Source organism: Conger conger, chromosome 5, assembly GCF_963514075.1.
Source record: "Conger conger chromosome 5, fConCon1.1, whole genome shotgun sequence".
Lineage (NCBI taxonomy): Eukaryota > Metazoa > Chordata > Actinopteri > Anguilliformes > Congridae > Conger > Conger conger.
Window position 1 is genome coordinate 59,577,997 of NC_083764.1, and position 25,659 is coordinate 59,603,655.

Genomic DNA, 25,659 nt, shown 5'->3' on the forward strand with positions numbered 1-25,659 from the left:
AGGGGCGGGATCAAACCGACAACCCCCTGACTGCCAGACGACTGCTCTTACCGCCTGAGCCAATGTGCCCCGAATTAAACTTTGTCCTGCCCTGTTTCAGGTTACCGTGGAGAACTTCCTCCGCGTTCTGACCGGGAGGCTGCCGACGAGCACCCCTCGGTCCAAACGGCTGCTGTCCGACGACCGCAGCAACATCCTCATTTATCTAACCGGTAGGCTGCTGGGATTTGTAGTTCCTTGGTGGAAATAGCAGGGGCAAAGGTTCCAGGATGTAGTTTCTCATTCGTTTCGTCTCATTTGTCTGCCTCCTTTGTGTCGCTGTCGCAGGTCACGGAGGAAACGGTTTCTTGAAGTTCCAGGATTCTGAGGAAATAAGTAACGTGGAGCTGGCCGACGCGTTCGAGCAGATGTGGCAGAAAAGAAGGTGAGCGCAGGCGCAGGAATTCAGCCGCAAAGTCTTCCTGTAAATTAATTGTCAGTTCAAAATCGAGTTTCATTCAAGGCAAAGGAAAGGGACAGTGAACTATTGCCCTAAACAGGAGTGATCAAGGGGGAAAACTACTCAAACCCTGTAAATATTACAGACTGAAATGTCTTCACAAGAAACCTCTATTATGTGTTGCCTGGATGGTTGTGGCCCTAAACGACCGCATAGAGTGATTATGCCTGAAACTGTCTCTGGTGATTCGGCGTTTGAAAGCCATTTGCGGGGCTTTAGATGCTGCCGCTGGCTTCTTCAAGGCTTCATGTTGGTTGCTGACTTTGGGAATGGGCGAAAGGGTGTGATGACGTTGACCGCTCTTGCGCTCAGTAAGACGGGGCACAGTGGACCCAGACCCTGCCACTACCATTTCCCCTCCTGGCCTTCATAATGAGATCTGAATATATCTCCCCGAGTGCATCAGCCTGGTTTATTTCTTCATTATACCAAGACACTGGAAAAATAACCAAACGCCTAGGGCAAATACCGCATTCTGTTTGCCCGTGACATGTCATGTGGGTGTGCATTATATGCATATGTGAGTGCGTATAACCTTGCTCATGAGAATGTGTAGAATTTTTTCCACGGATAAAATGTGCAACAAATATCAGTGTGTGCAACATCATACACAATGGATTTGTGATTCATGCAAGTAGTCCGGTTATAGCCGCCCTGCTGACAAAAAGATATAAATGTCTGCCTATCTGTCAAAAGTGGTTCACAGACTGAAACATTCCCAGTAAAAATGGCAAAAGGTTGCACATCAGACTTGAGTGCTGTGCTATCACAGTTTCACATTAAAGCTAACCATGCTCTCTTAACCCGTCTTGCCTAAGAAGTTACAAATTTAGAAATGTAATCCTTTAAAAGCTTGCTGTATTGTATTTCAGCAAAAAACAGAAAGTACAAAGTATTATTCCTCCTGAACGGACCTGTAGCCATGATAGAATTCAGCCCTCAGTCCCAGCTGTTCAGAACAAGCTCAAATCACTGTGCCTGAGCTACTGTAGGTAAACATGATGTACTTCTGCCAAAAACAATCTTAATAAGCACATCGCTCATTTAATGGGAGGGCCACCCGAGACCGTGGGGGTAACTGCTAAAAAATAACCCTGGAGGGCATAGTGAAGAATTAATTTTTTGGCTTGACAGTTATTGGGGCTTCTGTAGTGTCTCCGTTGCAATAAAGACTTGGACTCCTTAGGAGAAGGATGGCTCATTAAATTAGGCCAAAGGCCTTCTCTGTATCTAATTACTTGCTTTTAAATTGGCCCGTAATACCTTTGCTATCCGTCCGTATGTAATTAGTGAGGGAAGTAAATGAGTATCACGGTTTCCCTGCCAACCCTTTTACTGCATGTAATGTTTCATGCTGTTTTAGGGAATATTTGTTGCTTGCTGTGGATGAAGCTTTTGACATTCAATCTGATTTAATTGAGTCTGTGCTGGTTTATCTGCCAGAATCGCTCTTGTCTATTGCCTTTTTTTTTTGACAGAATGCCTTGTAGTCCTTCCCTGGTATGAATATTTCACTATCTTTTCAGATTGGTCATATTTGAGGATTATATCTGAACCCGGCGGAGGGTTTGTTTGTTTTTTTATTTATTTATTTATTTTTTTTATTTATTTTTGAATGTGTAAAAGGACAGGTGAGTCATGTTTAATTTCTGTTGGAGGCTCAATATTAGGCCAATCTCAGTTGCCATGGTAACTTCCGGCGTATGTGGAGGGAAGGGGCTTTTGTCCGTGTAGTGTTGCGTTTGGCCGGGGGGGTGGGGGAAGAAATGGCTGACCTCTCTGGGGGTTTTCTCCGCAGATACAACGAGCTGCTGTTCATCATCGACACCTGCCAGGGGGCCTCCATGTACGAGAGGTTCTACTCCCCAAACCTCATGGCCTTGGCCAGCAGCCAAGTGGGGGAAGACTCCCTCTCGGTAAGCTCGTTTAGTGGCGCCGCCATTTTGTGTCATTTGGACTACGTCGCCTTGAGCCGTGTGCTTACCCTGCCCGTTGAGTAAAGTCCGAATGGGCCGCGTTGCAACCCTCGGGACGGTCCAGTTAATGAGACCCGCATATCGCCCGCTCAGCGCAGGGGTCCAGAGCCTTTAGGTTTCCGCTCGGCGCTGGAGATCAGGTCTGGTCACGTGCCGCGCCGGCTATTTTCTGCTACGCTGGCGGAGGTTCCCCGGCCCAGTTCAAGGCCAGTCTGTTGACCCGGGTGGGCTAACGAGGGCCACTTCAGGGCTTGTGCCGATTCTCTCCGCTCCCCGTCCAGTATGTCACCCTGGCTGCCGTGGCACTGGAATATGCTCAACTGCAATGCTGCTCTTTAATTATACATTGGGTACATATACTCGTAATTTCCCAGATGGGTACTTGGTACAACAGGAAATGTGTTCTAGAAATTTGAAGAATAAACAACAAACACAAGCGCGCTGCCATTAACCTCCACAGTAATTTATGCAATTTCATAAATAATGTTATTTTCTTATTAAAGTCATTAATCTGTGAGGTGCAAACTTGCCCCACAAACTGAACTTGGTTTGACCCTCAGCACCAGCCCGACCTGGCCATCGGCGTGCACCTGATGGACAGGTACACCTTCTACCTGCTGGAGTTCCTGGAGGACATCCACCCTGCCAGCCAGGCCAACATGAATGACCTGGTGAGTGTGCCCAGCCATTCGCCCTGTCCCCAGCACTTCACACTGACTCCTGGTGATGTGTGTCGACCCAACCCAGCGACATGGCTCAGGCACTAAGAGCAGTCGTCTGGCAGTCGGAGGGTTGCCGGTTCGATCCCCCGCCCGGGCTGTGTCGAAGTGTCCCTGAGCAAGACACCTGACCCCCAAATGCTCCTGACGAGCTGGTCGGCGCCTTGCATGGCAGCCAATCGCCGTCGGTGTGTGAGAGTGTGTATGAATGGGTGAATGAGAAGCATCAATTGTACAGCGCTTTGGATAAAGGCGCTATATAAATGCCAACCATTTACCATTTCTTGTATGGGAAGCCCGCCATTTCTCATATGGGATGTCTTAAGTTTTATGGAAAAGGGTAAATGGACAAACACAATTCTCTCATTCACTCATTGGCGAACACCAATTGCAAAAAGCTGCCACAAAAGATTACATTAATTACATTACATTACATTAATTAATGGCATTTGGCAGACGCTCTTATCCAGAGCGACGTACAACAAAATGCCAAGTGCATATCCATAACCAGGGATAAGTTCGCTGAAAGACCCTAGAGGGAAGTACAATTTCAACTGCTACCTGTGCAACAAAGATAAGGACCAGGGCCCATTTGATCATCAGGTTTTGTTTTGTCTTTTAATCGTAATACTGCAACACGCAAATGTAAGAACAAACGGTTTACCTAGCCAAACTAAACATCCTGATGCACAAGTAAATATCACAGAAAGGCAACAATTAAGGTTTACACAGAGGTGGGGAGGGACAGGGAGAGGAAAAGATGCCAGTCAATTGGGCGACAAACCCAGGGTCGCCGACTCTGACTGCCAGACGTCCGCTCTTACCTCCTCAGCTAATGTCGCCCCATTATCTCTGCAAAAAAAAAAACATTTTCCATACGGAAAAAAGCATGTACTTTCTCAGTTTATACTTCTGTAACAACAAAGCCCTTAACCTTTTCAAAGCTATGTCGAGTTAAAACTTCCTTCGCGCAAAACTAAATCAGCCGAAGTAATACGATCTCTTTTCCTATGTTTCTTCAAGAACCTTGGGCCTGTGTTTCTTCTTCTATACATCCGAGACTATTTCTTGCCTAAGAAGTCTTTTTAGGAGTGTGTACTGTGCACTGATGGAGTGGAAAATGTGCTTGATTCCTCTTTTAATCTAATGCAAATATACTGTATGTGCTTAATGAGACAAAACCGCTGAACATTTTGCAGAGTTGTGGAAAAAAACGGCATACAAATGGGACATTTTCTCTACATTTGCACATGCACTCAGCACATCAGATGGTCATCAGAGTATTTCTGCTGACACTAGAGAAGATCACACACACTGATTGCACTGAATGAAGGCCACATTCCCCCCATGCTATTAGCTTCACAACAAAACCTAAATGGATTTAAAGCGGCCAAATGGAATTTAAAGCTTGAAACCCAGATGCATTGAATAGTACGGCACTGCCCTAAATGCTATGCCACAATTGCTCGTCTATTGCCTTTTTTTTGGCAGAATGCCTTGTAGTCCTTCCCTGGTATGACTATTTCACTATCTTTTCAGATTGGTCATATTTGAGGATTATATCTGAACCCGGCAAAGGGTTTGTTTGTTTTTTTATTTTTTTATTTATTGCTTACATTTTTTTTTTTTTTTTTTAATGTATAAAAGGACAGGTGAGTCATTAATTTCTGTTGGTGGCTCCTATAACTTCTTTTAAGATGCTATTGCCATAGCGACAACAGTTAGTATACTTATGCAAAAGTACTTGTACATAGAAATGCTATTATATACGTTTTGCATAGGCTCTCTTGAACACGGTGAGCTGAAGTTTGACCGTCTCTGACCTGTATTGATTCAATAGCATTCTTTCGCCCGCATAACGAAACTGTAGCGTTTCCATGCTGAGACTGTTGTGCTTCAGCAAAAACAGTTCTTGTGATTTTATGCCAAAAACGTTTTACAACAAAACCATGTATTTTGCAATGCCTACGTCTAAATAGAGGATCCAGGAACTCTTTCGTCTGAATGAATATTTCTGAGGAAGACACTGTCGACAGCACAATAGAGCTCAATTTCAGTGACGAGTGACGCAACCCCATTTTCTATTGTTGAGGAGCGACAGTAAAAACATTCTCAAAATATTGTATTATTCGGTATGCCTGTATATAAGGAGCCAGCCAGCACCTTTTCGACCTGTTTCTCCTTTGTTTGATTGTGTTCCATGTTTGATTTGCCCCTACATTTAGACCTGGCATCAAAAAAATGGCTGCTCTAATCTCCAGGCGTCTTGATCTTCCTCTTTACCAAGCTAATGGCTTCTTGCCCGACTAACCGCTCCATCAATATATTGTATTTTCTGTTTCTTCACAGCTGTAGCCAGGTTTGCTGCACTTGCGAAGAAACGTAATGAGAGTGAAATTCTCCTCACATCTCTGATTTGCCTCCCTTTCGAAGAGGTCACCATCCTACCCTTGCGTTGTTTCATTAGCAGGCACAAGCATTAATCGGATCGTACAGAACACACTCCCTGGGTACGTCACTTGATAAGAGGTGACTTTAAGGATTCTGGGTTCAATTAACCAACAATTAGGGGACACATCAGCTGTCCCCTCTGGTCACTTCCATCATTATATACGTGTAGATTTAAAATCCCAGTACAGAGTAACAATGGGGACCAGCAGGCACAGAAGTCCTAGTGTCTGATTAACCGTCTTATTATGTTTTTGGTCTGTTTGACCCCATTCACTGTTTGCCATCTCTTAAAAACCAGTTAATGTTAGTATTGTTTTATTTTTTTTTCCTCTGTTATTTGGTGGGATTAATGTTTAATTAATCCTGTACAGACTTTGCATATGAAAGTGTTGTGTGGGGTTAGCTTTACCCTCTGTAGCTTTATGAAATGCGTGAAAATATACAATGATTTTTATTTTGATACAGACTTCTTTGTGGATGATTCTGGTGGCACTTTCCCAAGCTGGTGTCAAGCTCTTTTACTTACCTCTGGCTCAAAAATGAGATGTTTCTCACAGATTTTTCATATTTTGGGATAAAAGGCTAGTCATTTGAGATACCATAAGAAGGCAGAGACGCAGAGTTTTCTTTTACAATCATTTTGTGTCGATTCAAACTCTTGGGGTCGATTTGTCCCCAAACATAAAAACAGGAATAAAATCTTTACAAAATATGAGGCTTAATGGACATTGTGATCCTGTGTTTTATAAAGGATTAGCTAGCGCTAATTGCGGATCGGAAGACGCCAGATCATTCTTTGGGGCCACTGCGAGACGTGTTGCTTTAGAAAAGACCCCGGCTTTTAGAAACAACCTTTTTTTTTTTTTTGTTAATTCTGTTGGGACAAAATGGGATTTGGCGCCCGCGGGAGAACTGACTCCTCGCGCACCGTTCACAGAGAGCCAGGCCTTCAGAAGTCATCCCGCATCCAGAAGAAGGCTGGTGACCAGAGGCGGCCTGTCTTGAAAGGACTTTGAAAGGCGGTGGCGTTCTCTTTGCTGGCCGAGGTCGATTGTGAGAACGGGGGGGGGGGGGGGCGAGGCGGAGGACGGCGGCCCCGGGCTCCGGGTTTAATTTCTGTTCCATTAATCCACCGGCACCCTGGCCAGCCCCCGGGCCATGGAGAGATGAGGCTCCAGATCAAATGGCTCCGTTCCCACAGCTGCCTACCGCCCGGCCTCCACCACGCAGCCCGCATCACTGTGGCCAGGCTAATTGGCATTTCTCTGGCCTGGGTGGTGTACTCGGAGATGGACTTTTCCCTCATTGATCGTGTGGAATTGGAGTTGATGTTGGGGATCAGCTGCTTTGTTGGGGGGGGTTTGATCTGGTTATTTAGTAGACTTGCTTATGAATACTTGAGGCTAGCTGCTCTCGTAACATGCTCTGGGGCTTTGAAAGATATGCACATATGACCTGCGTGCCGATCTATATGGCTGGGTGACTTTGAAGACCAGTCTGTGCTCTCATTATTTACAATAAATGTTACAGGTTTTTTTCATTTTTAGGTGTAAAACTACTGAATGACTTTGGTCAACCTTCACTTATTTTTTCAAGCTGTTTGAAGTGTACGAACACACTTCACTGATGCATTACAAGACTGTTTTTATTTTTTATTTTTTTCATTATTCTTTGTGTGAAAAAAAGATCACAGCTTGCTTTCAACAATGCCAATGATTAGTTTTTGTAATGCTGTTTGTTTGTTCAAGCCCTTTTGAAGTTTCAGGGGCTGAAATTACAGCGAGGCTAGTTCTCTGTGTGTAAATGTGGCACAATCTGTCCCATTATCTCCAGTGCTTACTGTTCTGTTTATTTAAACAGAAAGAAAATGACTGAAAATCCATATTGGAGGCTTTTGGATGGTTCATAACAAATTTCAACCATGACTGAACTATTGAAGCTCTAATTTGTGATGCAGTCTGAGAAATAAAGGATCTTGATGTGCTCAATGTGTATTTATATCATATTTGACATAATTCCAACCGCTGCTTTAAATGAAACGTGAAGAGGTAGCCAACATTTAATCTGGCCCCTTTCTGATGTCTCACCAAATCTGAAGGGAACTGTTTTTCTGTGTGTCTCAGTTTAAGGTATGCCCAAAGAGTCAGTGTGTGTCCACACCGGGCCACCGTACTGACCTGTTCCAGAGGAATCCTGAAAGTGTCCTCATCACGGACTTCTTCGGTAGCGTCCGCAAGGTGGAGATCACCATGGAGACCGTCAATCTCACATCACCCATAATTCCTCTGGAGGATCAGTAAGTCAGCCCCGTGATTTCTTCAGTGTGATGGTGTAGATTTCTATTCTGGCCTTTCGATACTCGCCTCACAATGTATGTTTCAAATGTCACTTCTTTATGGAGTGTTTGGAGGACTGGTCTAATGGTGAATTTCCCCAGTAATCTTTACAATCACAAAATACTGCACAAATCATCCACAACAATGTTGTTTTCAATGTTAATGTTTAACCTTTGAAGTGAAATGAAATGGCCAGTGACTTTGGCCATTGCACACTCGCATACGGTGGTAACTCCAACCCAGAGGACAAACTAAGGTCTGAAAGGATTTATACCAATTTATCATTAAGTCAGTTTAGGTGGCAATGCTATGCAACTGTGTCAGTATTGATGTGCACTGCTAATGAAAGCAAGAAGGCCTGATATGCCATCAGGGAATGTGCTAGAACTAAAACAAATGTTGCCCTCCAGCAAACACGTTTAGCCCTCCCGCTAAAGGGAACAGGGCTGAAAAAGGAAGTTGTAATTAGCCTGTTTTCAGGCCATGTTTAGAAATGAACACAGTACCCTAAGCACCATGGAAACGGCACTGTGAAAATGTGTGTGGCCTTCCGCTTTAGAAGCCCTGACGGTGTTTAGTAAGAAGCTTTAATGGGGATATTGATTTCCTAATGACCCGTTAGCAACCAGCAGTGCTAATAATCTGCAGGGTTATCATAATATGCAATTTCAGCTGTGCGAAAAGATGCAGATGGCTAATTATAATAATCCACATCTGATGAGAGGACTTGATTATTGATTATGTATTCAACTATGTTAATTATAATTTAATCAGTGGGGGTGTTTGAGAAATGTGTTTGCTTAGTCTTGATGATAGATGGGTTCATTGAGCTGAACCTGAAGGTGTCCTCCTGGATTTGACTCTAAACCCACTGACCTTGCATTCAGCACTTTAAATGAGCCATTTTCATGAAAGAATGTACTTTTTTGCATATGGATTATTGTAGTAGTCATTACTAGTTAGTAAGTACTGATTGCTACAAGTAATGACTAAAAGGTATAATCGTGGAATCCACTATTGTTTTTTTTAATTCCATATGTACAGTGAGCTATATAGGTCTTGGGACAAAGACATTATTTCTGAATTTGGCTCAGTACTGTTTTAGGATTGTATTCAATCAATCCGCTTGTGGTTCACGCTTTTTACACATAGTCCTCCCATTTCAGGGCACCATAATATTTGGGACAAGTGGCTTCACAGGTTTTAGGTTTAATTAGGTGTGTTCAATCACTTCCTTAGTGCAGGTATAAGAGATTTCAGTATCTAGTCTCCTTTGTATACAGTTATTGGAATTTGTCAACATGAGGACCAGTGCCGTGAATGGTTTGATAATTAATCTGAACGTGTGGAGACTTATGGAGCTCACTGTATATATGAATAAAGACAATCACATTAGTAAATGCCCCAAGTATGCATTTTAGTTATTGGTACTACTAAATACTAGTTGCTACTGCAACAGTCCATATGCTAAATAAATCCATTGTGTCATGAAAACGGCTAATTGTCTACTCGCTGTATGCAGTATTTGTATTCCTTCACACGATACAGCGTTTGGCTCACTTTTGATTATAAACAGGATTATAAAGTGACAGGTCTCCCCCGCCTTTCTGGCTGTGATGATGTCGTGCTGTGTGCTGTCGTCTTATCGAGATTATCATTTAATCCTCCGCACTCCACTGTATTAGGAATATCCTCTCTGCAGTTGAGGCATGTCTTTGGAGGTGCACTTGGCTTGTCTTTGGGATAACTTTTGGCACAACTTATCTCTGGCTTCCAGACTGCCCCAGCCAATACAGTCTTAAGTGGCCTTAAACCTAAACCTTACCCTGACCAAATTTGTTGAGACTAGTAAAGTGGATGGATTGGAGTATATTCACGAGGTTCCCTATGGCAACACGTGCAGAGAGCTGACCTCAGCCAGCCAGTACTATTTTAAACTTCATTTTTAGATTCACAACAAAATTGCTGAAGCTTTAGTCATAATGTTTAGACACACTGTTTTAGGCTTCATGTGGTTTAGTTACTAAAGTATTCCTAGTTTAGTTCTTTAACGCATTAACAGGACTGTGCACTCACCATTTCAAATGGCTCTTTTTTCATTTGTGCCACAAAAAATTCACTGATTTCAAAATAAATGGCATGAGGCATGATGTCAGTGTGTGGTCAATAGTGTGGAAAAATAAAATGCATATTCCATACGAACCTAGATCTCGATGCTATATTCTTGCATTCTCTTAGCACTTAGTTTAATGCCACATTTGTTCATGTCAGTTGAAAATGTTAATCAGCAGAGTTGCTTAATTAGATTTATTGCTATTTTTAGTACAAAGTTTCAATCACCATTTTTCAGTTTGACTGTAGCTCTCATTGACCCTTTTCAAAGCGCTGATTTACTTTGTTTTGAATCAGTGGTTTTGAATGATGATTAAAATACATCTTAAATGGATCACGTGACTGCTTATATTGTTTGGGAGAGCTGGATGGCACTGCATAATCCGCCAACGAGCTGCACGGTTCACCACCAGATGGCAGTAGTGTGTCTTGTATTAATTTTGCAGTCCTGAGTACGCTAAGTTTTTCTTGCTCTCGCTCTCTCTCCAGGGTGACCAGGGTTTTCATTGTATGTTATAGTCTTATTCAGTGTGAGTGGAATTATGTATTTTTATGGTTTCTTTTTTCCATAATGCTATCTTCTGAAATGCTTACAAAAAGATAAATGAAACCCAAAGAGATGTTGAGAATCCGTCCTCGGAGACTTGCACCAAGGGTAAACCCGTTTTCAAGGCTCTACTTATTCATAGTGAATGCGAAGGTCATGAAAATAAGAAGCGACATTAATCTGTTTGCGATTGCAGCGGCTTGCTAACTTCACTTTTACTCGTGACGCAGAATCGCTGCTTCGGTTTTGTGTAATCCAAACTTAACACACTCTTCTACGGATATTCATTTCATATTTAAGAAATACTTTTATTACGAGAAAACACACTTAACATTCAAATTGGGCTCACGAAAAGCTAAATCAATACAAGAAAAAAAGAAAGAACCCAAATGACATTCATGAGGGACTCTTCGCAAACCGTCTCCGCTCCCATAAAGGGGCGTTTTCCTGCTAGTGTGGATTTGTCCCCTACCCTACCCTACCCTACCCTGGCTGTGCGCCATGTTTGTGGATTATTTAACAGCAGCTCGGAGCAGTGTGCACCAGCCAAGGGGCCCCAGGTTTATGGTAGTCCTGAGCGTGACACTAAACCTAAATTGCTCCGGTAGAAATCCGCTGGCTGCCTATGAGCAAACACACACACACACACACACACGAGGAGGGCGATGCAAGTGGGCCCGGATAGGGGTGTTTGCTGAGAAAATAATGTATTGTACTAATCAGGTAATCAGAGAAGGGTTACAACTAATTAGCATCTCAAATTAGATTTTGGTTGCATTGAACAGCTCTGTCCGCAGGGCACGATTGTTAATGAACAAGATGCTCTCATTCTTACGCCGCCCCCCCCCCCCCCCACCCCCCATTGTACTGACTTAGAAACTGAATAATTCAAACACATTCTAAATGTCTAAATGGGGAGAGGGGAGGCTATGGAGTTACAGAGGAAACCGTTTGCCTGCCCAGAAAGGGGCGGCTAAGGGTTTGTTTTACACCCTTTGAAAACATTTGTGTTTTTAATTTGTGCGTAGAGTATCATTATGATATTAAACATGCAGCCAGGGACGTCAGTGTTCTGCTATGTCGAGGAACCTGCTGACGCTCTAGTTTCAAGTTCTGCGTGGAGGGTTTTTTGAAGTCTAGAAATGATAGAGCTCTCTCCTTTTTATCTTCCTTTCGAGGGTGAGATGAGTTTAAATTTATGCTATGGTCTCCCATAGGTGGGATCACTGTCCATGACCACAGTAATGGCACTCTGAAAGAGAGATTTTTCATGAAATGAAGTTTTTGAAAAGTATTGAAACTGGATATGATGCAGAATCTTCTTTGAAAATCCTTACAAAGATAAATCTTACATTTTTCAGTTTTATCTGCATCATACATAATTTTAACTACATATTGCTTGTAAGGAAATATATTGCCCTGTGGTACTTATTTTGCCATTGCAGTCATTCTGCGTCATTCTCGCATCCGTTTGTGGGTAAAGACCATATAAATCTTTTAACGGCAGTTGTCTTTGATTAATAATTGACAATACATCTTTGCTCGTATTTCATGGCCATTTGAGTTACGTTATTGTGCTTTTCTTCAAAGCTTTGAGTGATTTGTAGCTGGGGAGAATGGCAGAGCTGCACTGTCACATGCACTTTAACGTAAAATGGAGCAAATTGATGTTTTTCCCCCCTTCAAATGGTCCCGCCTCCCTTTGATGTTTGGGTCTCAGCAGTTTGTTAAAAGCCGTGGATCTGGAGACGGGCTGATTCAGCATCCTGTGCAGACGCTGTGAAGCCCACGCAGAAGGCCAGTCTTATTGATCATCAGCATGGCTGAAGGCATCTACAGCAGAACAGCCTTTGTTCCATATCCAGTGTAGATCCACTGTTTCTTCCTGTCGGAAGTAGAGAATTGAAGTACAAGTAATTATGGTAGTCGGACTTGGAAATTGAAGTTTGTTGACAAGATTATTCTAATATATTTTTTATTTTACTTTTTCTTTTGTACAGCACTTTGGTCTGCTTCTGGCTGTTTTAAAATGTGTTTTATAAATACATTTATTTGATTTATCGCTCTGTGTAAAATGGCTAGATGTCCCTTGGGCTTCTAGACAACATTGGGAAGCGTGGCAGGTTTCTATAGGCCGCGCTGGTATGCATACATCACATGGATGTACTAAAACAAAACACAATGAGGTGTAAAATGGTGGCATTAAATGGTAAATGGCTGGCATTTGTATAGCGCCTTTATCCAAAACGCTGTACAATTGATGTTTCACCCATTCATACACACACTCACACACCAACGGCGATTGACTGCCATGCAAGGCACCAACCAGCTCATCAGGAGCATTTGGGGGTTAGGTGTCTTGCTCAGGGACACTTGCACACACCCAGGTTGGAATCGAACCGGCAACTCTCAGACTTGCAAGACTGCTCTTGCCTCCTGAGCCAATGTCGCCCCCAGTGTCACATTAGGAAAGAAGTCCTGTTTATCAGCTGCAGCATGTAGAGCCATGAAGCATCATAAGTAAAGGCACATTTTGGTGTTCCACCCCGTACATGACATTAATCATAGACTTACTTGAATATCATGTTTTTTTCCCCAAAAATGTAAAGCCTGCTAGTACGTTGCAGGACTCAAACCTGCTGACTTGCGGTTTGATGTTTTTAAGGTGGTGGCCTTGGCTCTCCTCTTTGGGCTGGGTCTGAGCTCAGCACTTATTGCATTGTTCAGTGCTCCAGCACAGACTTTCTGCATGGCAGCGCCTGGCACTGTGCGTTGAAAGAGAAAGGACCGTTTGTGCTTACAGAGCGACTCTGAGAAGGGGAGAAACCCGCCATCTGTAACGGTTCAAATGGATGTGTTAATATCAAGGAGGGAACTTGCCTCTCTTCTTTATCCACCTTTGCGTTTTGAGGAGGAGTTTGCCTCATATTAGCCTGTGTATGTTTGTCATTTAATTTGTACAAGCAGCCGTAAAGAGCTGAACTGTGAAACTCTGTTTGATTAAACAAATTCGACTTTAATTTAAGCGGCACGTCGATAAGCTCTCGGCCAAGTTGAGGCCTGGATGTTAGACACACTTCTGGCGAACACTTAAATTTATGTAGCTTTGTGCTGTTGACTGGTAGCCTATTGGCTACCTCCCAGGTATCAAAACCAGGATGCTCTCCCCCAACCCTCTGTCTGAATTTGGATTTTGCCGCCCCATTTTCATTTAAAGTTAGGCACCAGTGCCTACAGTAGATGTGTTTTGGAAGCATGCCAAGAAAAGCTGTGCTTGCACAGTATTCAATGGTGTATACAAGATTTCCTTTGTCATAGTGTAGCACTTACAGATTTTTCCATTCACTTCAGTGTGCCATATCCAGCTCTTTCTGCATAGTGTGCCCAAACGTGAAGTGTTGTTCACACACTTAACACAACCCTCATCTAAATGGACCATTATGTGTCCCAATTTCGACCAGTCCAGTCCGACGTGAAGATGCAGAGGCTTTGTCCAGGTCAGAAAAGCACAGTGCATGCAGGTGGAACTTTGGTACAGTGCATGGCGGTGAGAGTGACAGTCCTCTTCGACTGGTTAAGGAAAGTGTCTGCCCCAAAAGCCCGAGAGTAAGCTGACCATGGATTTGCTTCCTGTTATGTCTGAAATGCAAGAGCAACCTGTTGGCAGAAACATCTCCTGCAGACAAGGGGAAATCTTTTCCTAAAAATGACTTTTTATTCATGAGGCCTCACAGAAGAATGGCATTAAGAAAGTTCTCTTCTTTTTTTTTCTTTTTTTTTTTTTTTTACCTGCACAATCAGGAAATGTCTGTCATGTTCAGTAGTTTTATTTATTTATTTGCTTCTGTATTTTAGTGTCTGCTTCATTGCATTGTTGAGGTCTCCCCTGGCAACAGTCCCCCGGAAGAAACAAGTTGGGATTTCATTTAATATAGTGCTCCTCACAAAGGCATTGCCACATGGTCCTTGTGTGGTCATATTCCATATAAAACTATGTTTTATATGGAATATGATGTGGATATACAGTGCATTGGGAAGTGTAATCATATTTTGCCAACGGTGAAGTCACCTTGAGTGATATCAGAAGCAATGCGTTTGAACTGCTGGTGTGTGGAAGGAGATGGGTGGTGAATATCAAGCATCTCCTTTGTCCATTAATTGTATCAATGTAGACATTAACAGCAAGTCAGCCTTGTTCCCTTGCTGCATCATAGATCCAAAAAAGTCATTGAAATGTCCTAGAAAAGCCTGAAGCCTGGAGCAAAGTGGGGCTTTTGCAGTGCTTTTCAGATCTAAATGGCTCCTAGCAGTTGGGCAAGAAAAGTGAATACAAGGGGCCCTTTAAGTGGTTGATGGCAGTGCTCTGTGAGATTTTATCATATTAGATTTCATCCCACAGCAAGGTGACATGTAGAAACCTTGGCAAAAGTTAAACTAGTGGACTATGGTTATGGGTACATGCTGTGCGGGAGGGAGGATATGACAGAAGAGTAATTTACTAAAGTAATCCATTTAAAAAGTTGGTGCTAGAATTCCATTATTTTCAGTTAGCTCCAGTGTGTTCAAGCTGGCTAACCTTAGCTATCGTTTTTCAACACATTCGCCGTGTTGTTCGCCACCAACGTTAGATAACAATTTGAAAAGGGTAGTGGGCAGCGAACAAAAATGGCTGGAAAACGCAGAGAGCAAAAGCTGACAATCATTTGGCTGTTATAATACACTTTAATCAATTTCATATTTGTTCTTACCATTAAAAGTAAATCCCAGATAAGCTACAAATCAGCTAGCTGGCACTGTTAGACCTAAATCGCGACCATTTGTATTAAAAGGGCGTTGGTGGCGAACTAAATGGAATGTTCATTTAAAATAGTTCAACTGTAACGTTAACTGTTTGCTGCAAAGGTAGTTCACCACGAATACTCGCTGTCCTGAGTGCACGTCAGTAATGATGGTTACATCACCATTAGAATGCCCAGTTAAGGACATTCTCATTGCGTATTTGCATTTCTTGTCTTACACCTTGAATGGTTAAATCGTTGTCAATGATTTTCAGAAAGGCAGAGACATGGCCTTCTGTAATTTACAGCATTATATCCAGACGCTCTGCCACCTGTTTTAAACTCCTTAAAAAAGTTTGGTGTACGAAACTAGTCAGCTGACGCAGACTGTTCGGGTCTAGCAGCGGTATCCGGAATAATGAGCTAGCTCAGGTGTGAAAGCGTCTCCCTCAGTGGTTTGTAGGAAAGGGGCAGAATTTTTAAATCGTCTCCGTCTGTAATGGGAAGCCGGAGCTGAGAAGCTGGCACAGGTGCGGTTTTTTTTTTTTTTTTTTGGTTTTCATTTTGTGGAGATCCCCCCGCAGCAGCTTCCTGCTAATTGGAAAGAGGACAAACTCGGATGGCTTGACAAGCTGCTGCAACGATTCAAACTCGAGGAGGTGCAGGCCCAATATTCGTAATGTTAAAATCGTCGTGGATACATTAAATTAAATTGGTGCGGCAATGGCACCACTGGATTTATAGAATTTTAAGTAACAGTTGGCGGATGCGGATGGCTGCACTCCCGTGATCTAAACAGTCTACCCACATCGACTACGAAATGGGGGGAGTTTCTCTGTCTTTTGGGAAGCAGAAGTTCTCACCATGACACAACTCCCAAAGCAGTTTGCTTGCAACATTTTAGCCAGACAAGGATGAGTTAGTCAGAGCCGGAATATCCATTTTGCTCCGAGTGATTTATTTGGAGGGCTTTGCTATTCAGAGGTCACCTGTATATCAGCCCAAATGCGATATGGTTTCTTGTATTCTGGGAGCAATACCTTTGTGGCTTGCTGCAGACTGCTTTGTTCCCTGCGAGTCATTGGAGCGAGGACTACGCAAGTGGAAAAATGTAAAAAGAAACAAAAAAACTTTATTGACGTTGTGAGGATTCAAAGACTAGGAAAAAATGGAAGCTGGGAGACAGGGGGTGTAGTGCAGCACAAGGTTAGCGTAGCGTACCCTGGGAGGCTGCAACATACAACAACAACAACAGCAACTGTTGCTTTCTGCTCATTGTAGAACACCGAAAGTCCTACCTTTTTTTATTTTCCCCACGCAGTGCCTGAGCCACGATTTTAATTTAAGAAACTGCTGGAGTATGAAGTTGGGACGGTGCAAATTCCACTCTGTCTACACCTTGCGATTTAGCAGGCCCCAGCCGGGAGAGATTATCTGCAGAGCTCATTGGGAAAGAGGGTGCGCTGTAATTCAGTAAACAGGGGCCAGTCTGGGGTGGATGTTTGGGGACGGGCGGGGCCAGGCCAGATGGGGAGCCACTGCTTGTTTTTCCACTGGCTGGGTTTGGGAGAAAGGGTTGAGCTGGTTTGCTGGCTCAAACACATTCACATACACGCACACATTCACATACACGCACACATACACGCACACATACACATACACACGCGCGCACACCCACACACGCATACGCACACATTCATGCACACACACAAACATGTAGACATGCATAGGCACACGCGCACACACACACACACTCACACATGCACACACGCTCATGCGTGCACACATGCATATGCACACACTTACCTGCGGGCACGCACACACTTACACACATTTATGCACGCACACACGTGCATAGACATGCATAGGCGCTCACACATACACACACACACACACACACACACACAAACATGCATATATATGCACACAAGCACATATGCATGCACCCACACAAACACAAATGTGCACACATGCATATGCGCACACGCACACACCCACACTCTCCTCTCTCACACACACACACACACACACACACACACAGACACAGCAGAAGAGGTGGATGAGAGGACAGGGCTGTTCTGCGTCTCCCAGGGCCCTGCTCGACTGTGACGCTGGCTGGGCTAATAGAAGCAGGCCTAATGCGCCGCTCCCCTGCGAGCTTCCCGCACCATTGTCTTCCAAGCGCGCTGCCCATAAATCTGCTTCCTCTGAGTCCTGGGCCTTTTACCGAGCCCATCACCGGACTCTCCGTCTGGGTCTGCCATCTCTGAGCGTGATGGATCACGCCGGGGCTTGTGTTTGTGTGTTTTTTCAGGTCTGCGATGGGAGGGCGAGCGACTGAAGCCCAGTCTTACGTGGACCAACTGCCTGTCGCCCAAATTATTCATCAGGTGAGTTGCCGCTTCACTCGCGTGTCCGCCCGTTTTATTCACGAGCTCTCGTGTATTGTTTACATTGACGCGCTACGTTTCCTGTGGAATATTCCGCGGCGAGGAGCTCAGTTTGCTTTCTCGCGACTGTGAATCGTAACGCTCAGTTAAGTCGATCGCGCCCGATCGAGTTAATGGGTCGTGACTTCCGGGTAATTGAATAGTTTGGGTTCGTCAAACATCAGCGTCGGCAGTGTCAATGTCTGCCGTTCGTACGCACCGCCGTGGGAGTCCAGTGCAAAGAGCTAGAGGTTTATGTGTCATGTTTCTTGATGTTTTTGCGTCTGCAAAGAGAGAGATCTTCACGTTCAAGGTCAACATCGCCGTCGTATGTTTTGTCCATATTTCTGCAATCTGTACGTGACCCAAAAAACGTGTGATGCATTACGTGAGGTCACGAAGCACCGTAAAGGGTCGTACAGTGTGCATTACATCATTCACATCATGTTACTGACGAGAGCAATGTTTCTTTAAAGAGACAGAGATTCAATTAAAACTACTGTTGCCTTCTGTATAGCAAATGGTTTGAGCAAAACGGTTTTCCTGGGCACACTGGCCCTTTTACATGCATAGAGAAAAATAAATGTTCCTTATATTTTACACAGAATGGGTAGTGGATATTTTTACTTCCTTTTCCCCGCTGCCTCATTTTCCCAGAATGCAATGCATGTTTTTGCTCTGTTTCATGGGGCAAAAAAAATAACATTGGCTGCGTTCAAAACCGCATACTTAACATTCTACTCATACTACATTTCAATGACAATCAGCCTGAAATTTTGTACGCGCAGTATGCTAGTATAGGGTTTCAAATACAGCTATTGTCAAATTCAGAAACTGAACGAGAAGTTTCCAGGAAATTTATTTTTTTATTCTTTACTCTTTTTAATTTAATTCTTATATTTCAAAACATGTATGCAGCATGCATTTGTACTGCAATGCGGACAACAAGGAAGCAATTCAGGACAAACGGTCACATTTTCCTGAGTGAGAAAGTGTGTGGAAGAGAGGCCTCCATACAGATGTGTTTGGGAGTGCAGCTCCCTCTCCCTGGTGCGCTGTATGCTAATGTAATGGAGGGGAACGGGCACCAGTACACAGCCTCTGCCACCCTGGGGCCTTCCAGGACATAAGCCGTGTCCCACATCCTGAGACAATTTGTGCCTCATCAAAATTCTACGCCTCCGTTACCCAACATACCTTTGGCTTTATCCTTTTCCTGTGCTGCCACTTGGCTCGATCAGAGCCTGAGAGAATATTTTATGAGAGCAAACAGATTCATTAGCTTGAGCTGCAGCGGGTGAAACTGACAGATTTACTGACTGAAGATTTACTCTGTTCTGAATTACTTTGACCTAAGCAGACTAGCCTCTGGCCATATCGGAGCTGGGATAGATGCAATTAAAACCCAAGAATTATTTGAGTGCGATAATCTTCAGGAGTTTGTCCTGAACACCTAACACTTTTTTTCCTTCTTAATTGCAACCGTCTCTTATCTGTTAACAAACAGGCTCCATCACTGAACTCATCAGACACTCTGACTCTTAAAGACGAGCTGAAATCAGAATGAACTTTTTCCTCAATTTAGTCAATTCCTCATAATCATACAAACACGTTTTTAAGTATACGTTCCATAAACTTTTGTATTTTCACACTTAAGCTTTTTATTTTCCACCTATTCCACTTCCTGGAAAACTATTTTACATCATCAAGTACTGGGGGGGCGTGTAATGTTGATGCCAGTTTTCCGTTCCCTTCCGTTGCCCTTTCATGCAGCAATTCACATTCTTCCCCTTCCCCATTTGACGTCAGACTCCCCGCCCTTCAAAACTCGCCCCACAAGATTGGTTTCACTCACATATCCATCATATACGAGCTGGTGCTGCTTTATGTTCCATTTCACTGGGACTTTAAGGAGCTGCAACATAAAGCTGTTAAATGTTCCACCGACGGGCTGTATTTTGGCTGCTGAAAAGTTGCCTGATAAGGTTGGTCCTGTCTCCAATCCTGAGCCTGGTAGGTTGGTCCTGTCTCCAATCCTGAGCCTGATAGGTCGGTCATGTCTCCAAAGCTGAGCCTGATAGGTTGCTCCTCTCTCCAAAGCTGAGTCTGATAGGTTGCTCCTCTCTCCAAAGCTTAGCCTGGTAGGTTGGTCCTGTCTCCAAAGATGTGCGTGATTGGTCCTGTGGGCATGGAGCGTAACAGGCTCTGAGATTTGTCTTTGCGCATGGATCCTACCCAAGCTGAAGGGCAGTTTGAGCAGCACAGAGCCCTACCTGTGAGAACTGGGATGAAAGGCCTGTGTGGGTTTATATAACATGAGTGCCTCCCACATGCAAAATCGTAAAAAACTTCTGTAGGTCAGGCTCAACTTTCATGTGTGTGTTTTTAAAGAGATACCTTTTTCCACTTCACAAATCATACGGAAATGTTGCTCGCATCTGTTTAAGGACGGAGGGCTACAGTATCCCTGCTGCTTCCTGGAGAGAAAACTGAGTCCTAGAAATGTACTTTTCTCTACCGTACACTACATGCCGAGAGTAATTTAGTGATACGGTCCGTAGATTTTTCCTACAATGCTAGAGGTTTGGGACCACAATGGCCTAAGTAGAAGGCACAGTGCTAGAAAAAAAAAAATGGCAGGATTCAATTGTGATGAACCACTTTCTCTCAATCGTGTTAAATGCGTTTTTCTCCCGAGTCCTGAGGTTAGAAAGCTGTGACGCTCCACTTCCCAAAATCTCTGTTGGGACAGAATTAAATCTTTGCCTGTGTGCCATCTGTACTAGAACTTCAGGATTACGAGACCAGATCTTTCGCGTTCACTGCCCATCTGTAGAATTAACTCAAAAGTCATTTAACCCCACAGGAACTTTCGATGCTCAGAAAAGCTTTTTTGGAAATTGAGCTCAACTAGGGAACAAAATCATAACCACTAAAAACCACAACTTTCTGGCCTAGGTCACAGAATAGATTTTCTTTTTTAGGGTGCTATGTTCACAGTACCAGTACATACTAGATGTCAAGGCATGTGACATCAAATGCAAGTCCGAGTCACGTCTCAAGTCTCTGGGGGATGAGTCCAAGTCAAGTCCCAAGTCGACGAGTCTCGTCAAGTCTCAACTTGCTGACTCGAGTCCCCATCTCTGCTAGATGTTATTTAATAATGTAATAAATACTATGCTATGTTTATGAGCCTGTAATGATAGAGTTTGGCAGGAAGGCCTAGCGCATGGTGGGGGGTTGTTGGCGCCTTGGCGGATTCTTTTTGCTAATGGCCAGCTTTATGCCCTGTATTTTTAAGGGACACGGGCTTTGTTTTCACAAGCTCAGCTTGTAAGCTCAGCCAATATTTAACACTAATATTTGAACAAAAATACGTTGTTCCCAGGCTGTTTTCTGACGTGAATGAGCTTCACTGCGTCCAGCAAAGACCTGTGAGGACTTGATCCAGGAGATTAACCCCCCCCCCCCCCCCTTTCCCCAGTCTCACGCTAGGATCATGCCGTTATTGTGGCCTCCTCTGTCGGTTAGCGCCGGCCGTCGTTAACGTAAATGGTAAATGGTTGGCATTTCTATAGCGCCTTTATCCAAAGCGCTGTACAATTGATGCTTCTCATTCACCTATTCATACACACACTCACACACCGACGGCGATTGGCTGCCATGCAAGGCACCGACCAGCTCGTCAGGAGCATTTGGGGGTCAGGTGTCTTGCTCAGGGACACTTCGACACAGCCCGGGCGGGGGGATCGATCCGGCAACCCTCCGACTGCCAGACGACTGCTCTTACTGCCTGAGCCAATGTCACCCCAATTCCCTTTTCGGAAGGGACTCCTGCCCAGTTACTCATTGTAGAATCACGTTCGCTGTAATTTATTAGCTTTCGGATACGATTTTATTGCAACAATGGTTTCTCAACGGCGAGGGAGAACCGTGGGGAGCAATCTGCTTTCATTCTCAGACTGGAGTGGATTCATAATTTCAGTTTCCATTAGATTTCCCTCCGTTTGAAGCACAATTCTTGAAGTAGCCACATCTGCGAGGCGTATTCATGCACCGCGGATAGCATTGTGGTTTTTGAAATGACACAATGTTGAAATGGGGCTTGAAGTGCTGCTCACGTGGAGAACGTCGGGAGTGAATTTCCAGGGAGTCTGATCTGCCATGGTCACGACAAAGACCGTCATTACAAGAGTGGAGAGAGCCATCTGCTTCTCAATAATCCATGCCAGCAAGACAGCACTCATTTTTTAATATTCAGAAAATGTTTAGCTTTTCGATTAAAACAACTTCTTTTCGCATCTGAAACCAACCAGTCAATCTGCCGTTGGTATCATTTCAAAATATTAGTTTAATAAAACCAGGTTATTAAGAGTAAACATCCAATTCATATAGTTGGAATTAATTTTCCTTATGTGTTTTGATCAGCCTCTCTAAATGTGCTTCTTTTTATAGTATGAATAGTTTTCATTTCATGACTTTTACTTCAGTAGAAGTAATCTACCAATTCCCAGGGTTGAAACATTGTGACAGAAAATGTCTGGGATTGAACCTTTTATGAAACAACCTTTTATACTCAATCATCATAAATATTTATCTGCAGAAAATGAATAGAAATGTCGAGAGCTTAATATATGTAATACCCTGCTATTTTAAAGCAAACAAATGGAACAACTTAAGCATTATTTAAATCAGTTGTAGGAAAAAATATTCAGTTGGAGTCAAAATGAGTTCTATGCATGTGAAATTTATAACTGGTAAGGCAACTTGATTTATTTATTGAATAATGTATGTGTGTATTTATTTCATTACTTACTGCTGTGTATTTACTGGGTATGTTAACTTCTGTTTCCCCCCTCCAAGGATTTTATTTATAATCTGTCTGAATGCGATTAAAAATGGAAAAAATAAAAAACCGGGGTCTTTCATTTTTGCGAAATGACAAGTTAATGGAAAGAGCCGTCTTTTGGGTTTCCTTTCAACATGCGCTTTCATGCTTTTAATTCCTCAACTTCCATTTAAATCAGGCAAATGCGCGAGACGCCCGTCATTTCCTTTCTCAACGCCGGCAGTATCGGGAAAATATAGTCCTGCGAGTATTCAAGGTGTCACCGTGGTAACTACTTTCTCAATCTGTCTCTCTTTATTCCCCCCTAACCCCCCCCCCACCCTTCCTTTTTTGAATAAATAGTTGATTAATGTGCCGGCTTGCTGACAGCTGTCTCATGCAGGAGATGAGGTTAGTCTCGCTGTGCCTGGAGCACTCCGCGTGCGAATCGATGCTGCGCTCGGGTGGGGGTGGGCCTCTCCATTGAAGCTACAACGTTTTTTTTTGTGTTTTTTTCTGTTAGTTTGTCTTCCTCTGACGGTTTCTTTTCACAGCTCCTTTCCGTGATATCCAGGTGTTGTTTATTGCCCTGACAGTTTGACATTTTACAGGCTGTCTTCTGAGAGTTGTGGCCGTCGATAAGACCGCCGTCGTCATGTTTGGACGACTTCGCCGATTTGACGCTAATGGCCCGCGACGTTCTCTGCGACGTGAAGACCAACATTGTGAACACAAAAAAATTAAATAATGAACTAACTTCAAGTTTAGTCCTCATGACTAACAAACTTTACACACACCAGCACCCCAATCCAATTTACATGCAGGCAGCCACCACGTGCACTCATTCAGTTGTGCTGCTACAGTCTGCATACTGGGTGCACTGCACCTCGAGGTGGGGGGCATATCCTGCCAAATTAAGCCCTCAGTCCCTGGGCGACATTATTGCACTCTGGGCCGCATTTGCCACTGGCATGATGAGGCTTCCTGTCTGCAGTACAGGGCACGTGCTGCATTAATAGCTAGTCCCTTGACTGTGTACAGCACCAATTTGCAATTTGCATGTTTTTCAACACTTGCGTCGGGGATGAATTTGGAAATCAGGCTTAATTAAGTTTAAAAGGTCAGTGATTTGGAGGCAGCGGTTTTGAATTGAAGAAATGCAGAAATGACATCGGTGAGAAAGATGTTCCATTCAGGCACTCGTGCCACCTCTCCATGAAAGCACAGCAGGCGACCACATTCTGTTGGCCTGTGCAGCCGTCTTTCTCTCCGGCTTCCTCCATCTCGGTCTGTCGTGTCAGCTGACACCGTGGCCCATCGCACCTCATCCATCAGCCGGTTCCTAGGCGCCCAGCGTCTGGTCACGTTTTCCCCACACCAGAACGTTCTCTTGCCTGGAACAGGCCACTCCCGTTCCATTGGACGCTCAATCGCTCAACTTCTGGCAGGCACGATCCCGATTGTCCTTATAGCCTAACAGGGCCGCTGCATCCTTGTACCGCAAGAAGTTCTCCTTCAGAAAGTCCCTGCCATGGCTGCTCTCCCACAGGCCTGTTACTGCTGTGGCCCTGGGCTTGCAGAAGGACCTTGTTGGAAGGGCGAGAGAAATTCAAAAGGCTTCCCTGTGCATTCTGGGAATGTGTAGCGTGTTGTATGTATTCTTCAGCACCCCTCCCCCCCCCCACCTTCCCTTCTGCCAGACAGCTTTCTTTCTTACTCTTGAAATTCAGGGCTTGACCTGGCATTGTGTTGTGCGTTGTGTTGGACTTTCATTATTTGTTGCTGATGCACATTTAGCACTGAGGATGTAGACACAGCAATGGGACCAGGGCGCTGTACGGAGTGGAGTATTGCGCGTTGCTTGTTTGAAGAGATGGCATTGACAGTTGAACCTCTCTTTCTCATTGTCTTTTTGCTTGTTCTCTCTCTCTCTCTCTCTCTCTCTCTCTCTCTCTCTCTCTCTCTCTCTCTCTCTCTCTCTCTCTCTCTCTCTCTCTCTCTCTCTCTCTCTCTCTCTCTCTCTCTCTCTCTCTCTCTCTCTCTCTCTCTCTCTCTCTCAAGCTCAAGCTCAAGTCATGGTTTTGTGGACGAAGTCGCATTTTGTAGATTCGTGTGAATAAAGCATGTGGGAAAAAAAAAAAAAACCAAGGACAAAATATTGAAATTGTTGAAATTGATAAATTAATATGAATTTTAGAACCTTTAAAAGGCAACTCGGCTTCTTTTAATGGTGACTTTATCGCAGCTCTTTCATGAAAGTGTACTGCAAAGCTTCATTACCTTCTGCCTGATTTGTTGCTTTTGGTAATACGCAGAAACGAACTAGAAAAGGCTATTAGGACTGCATGTAAGATGATTAGACAACCGACCAAGTTACTGTCACTGAGCTATACTGCAAATCTTCAGTGATAATTGCCACCCACTACACGTGAAAGTATGAAATGAAAGTTGATGGAGAAGTGGCCTCCTACAGCACAAAGATGGGGGGCTCTTGCCTGCAGACGTGAGGTTTTACAGTGACTAAATTAGTGTGAATTAGTTTCCCCACAAAATGTGATGGTGAAGCAATCTCCACCATCACCCCCGTTCCCGTTAGTCGTCCCTGTGTGGGCCTGGGCGTTTGTTTTGGGAGCAGATTTGGGGTCTCTCCTCCCGTGTCCCCCCCCCCCCCCCGCAGTTGGGATGGGACGGGTGCAGATATGGGAGACTGAGGATCCCCTCGAACAGCAGGGCTCGTGTTCGGGACGGGGAGGGTGGGCGCGGGCACACTCTGGTGGAAGCAGATTGAGTAATCAGCAGAGGGGGATGTCCTCGGGCGTCTGGTGAGGCTGAGCTCTGATGCCGGGCCATGGGAAAGCTTGGGGTTGGGGTTGCGATTCCGGCAGTAAGGGACTGCGGGTTCAAGCGGAGGACATGCACAAACAGATGGTGCCGCCGCCCCCCACCCCCCCCCCCACCCCACACCCTTGCACTCTGCAGAGTGC

General features: G+C 44.2%; 1 protein-coding gene across 1 annotated transcript in view; it reads left to right on the forward strand.

Moving 5' to 3' along the window:
- pigk (phosphatidylinositol glycan anchor biosynthesis, class K) overlaps positions 1 to 25,659 on the forward strand; it is a 33,124-nt gene that overhangs the window by 4,434 nt on the left and 3,031 nt on the right. Inside the window, exons 5-10 of the mRNA XM_061242834.1 lie at positions 101 to 212; positions 328 to 424; positions 2,298 to 2,415; positions 3,036 to 3,146; positions 7,769 to 7,941; positions 17,733 to 17,808. Coding sequence (XP_061098818.1) covers positions 101 to 212; positions 328 to 424; positions 2,298 to 2,415; positions 3,036 to 3,146; positions 7,769 to 7,941; positions 17,733 to 17,808 — 687 coding nt within the window. The remainder of the gene's footprint in view (positions 1 to 100; positions 213 to 327; positions 425 to 2,297; positions 2,416 to 3,035; positions 3,147 to 7,768; positions 7,942 to 17,732; positions 17,809 to 25,659) is intronic.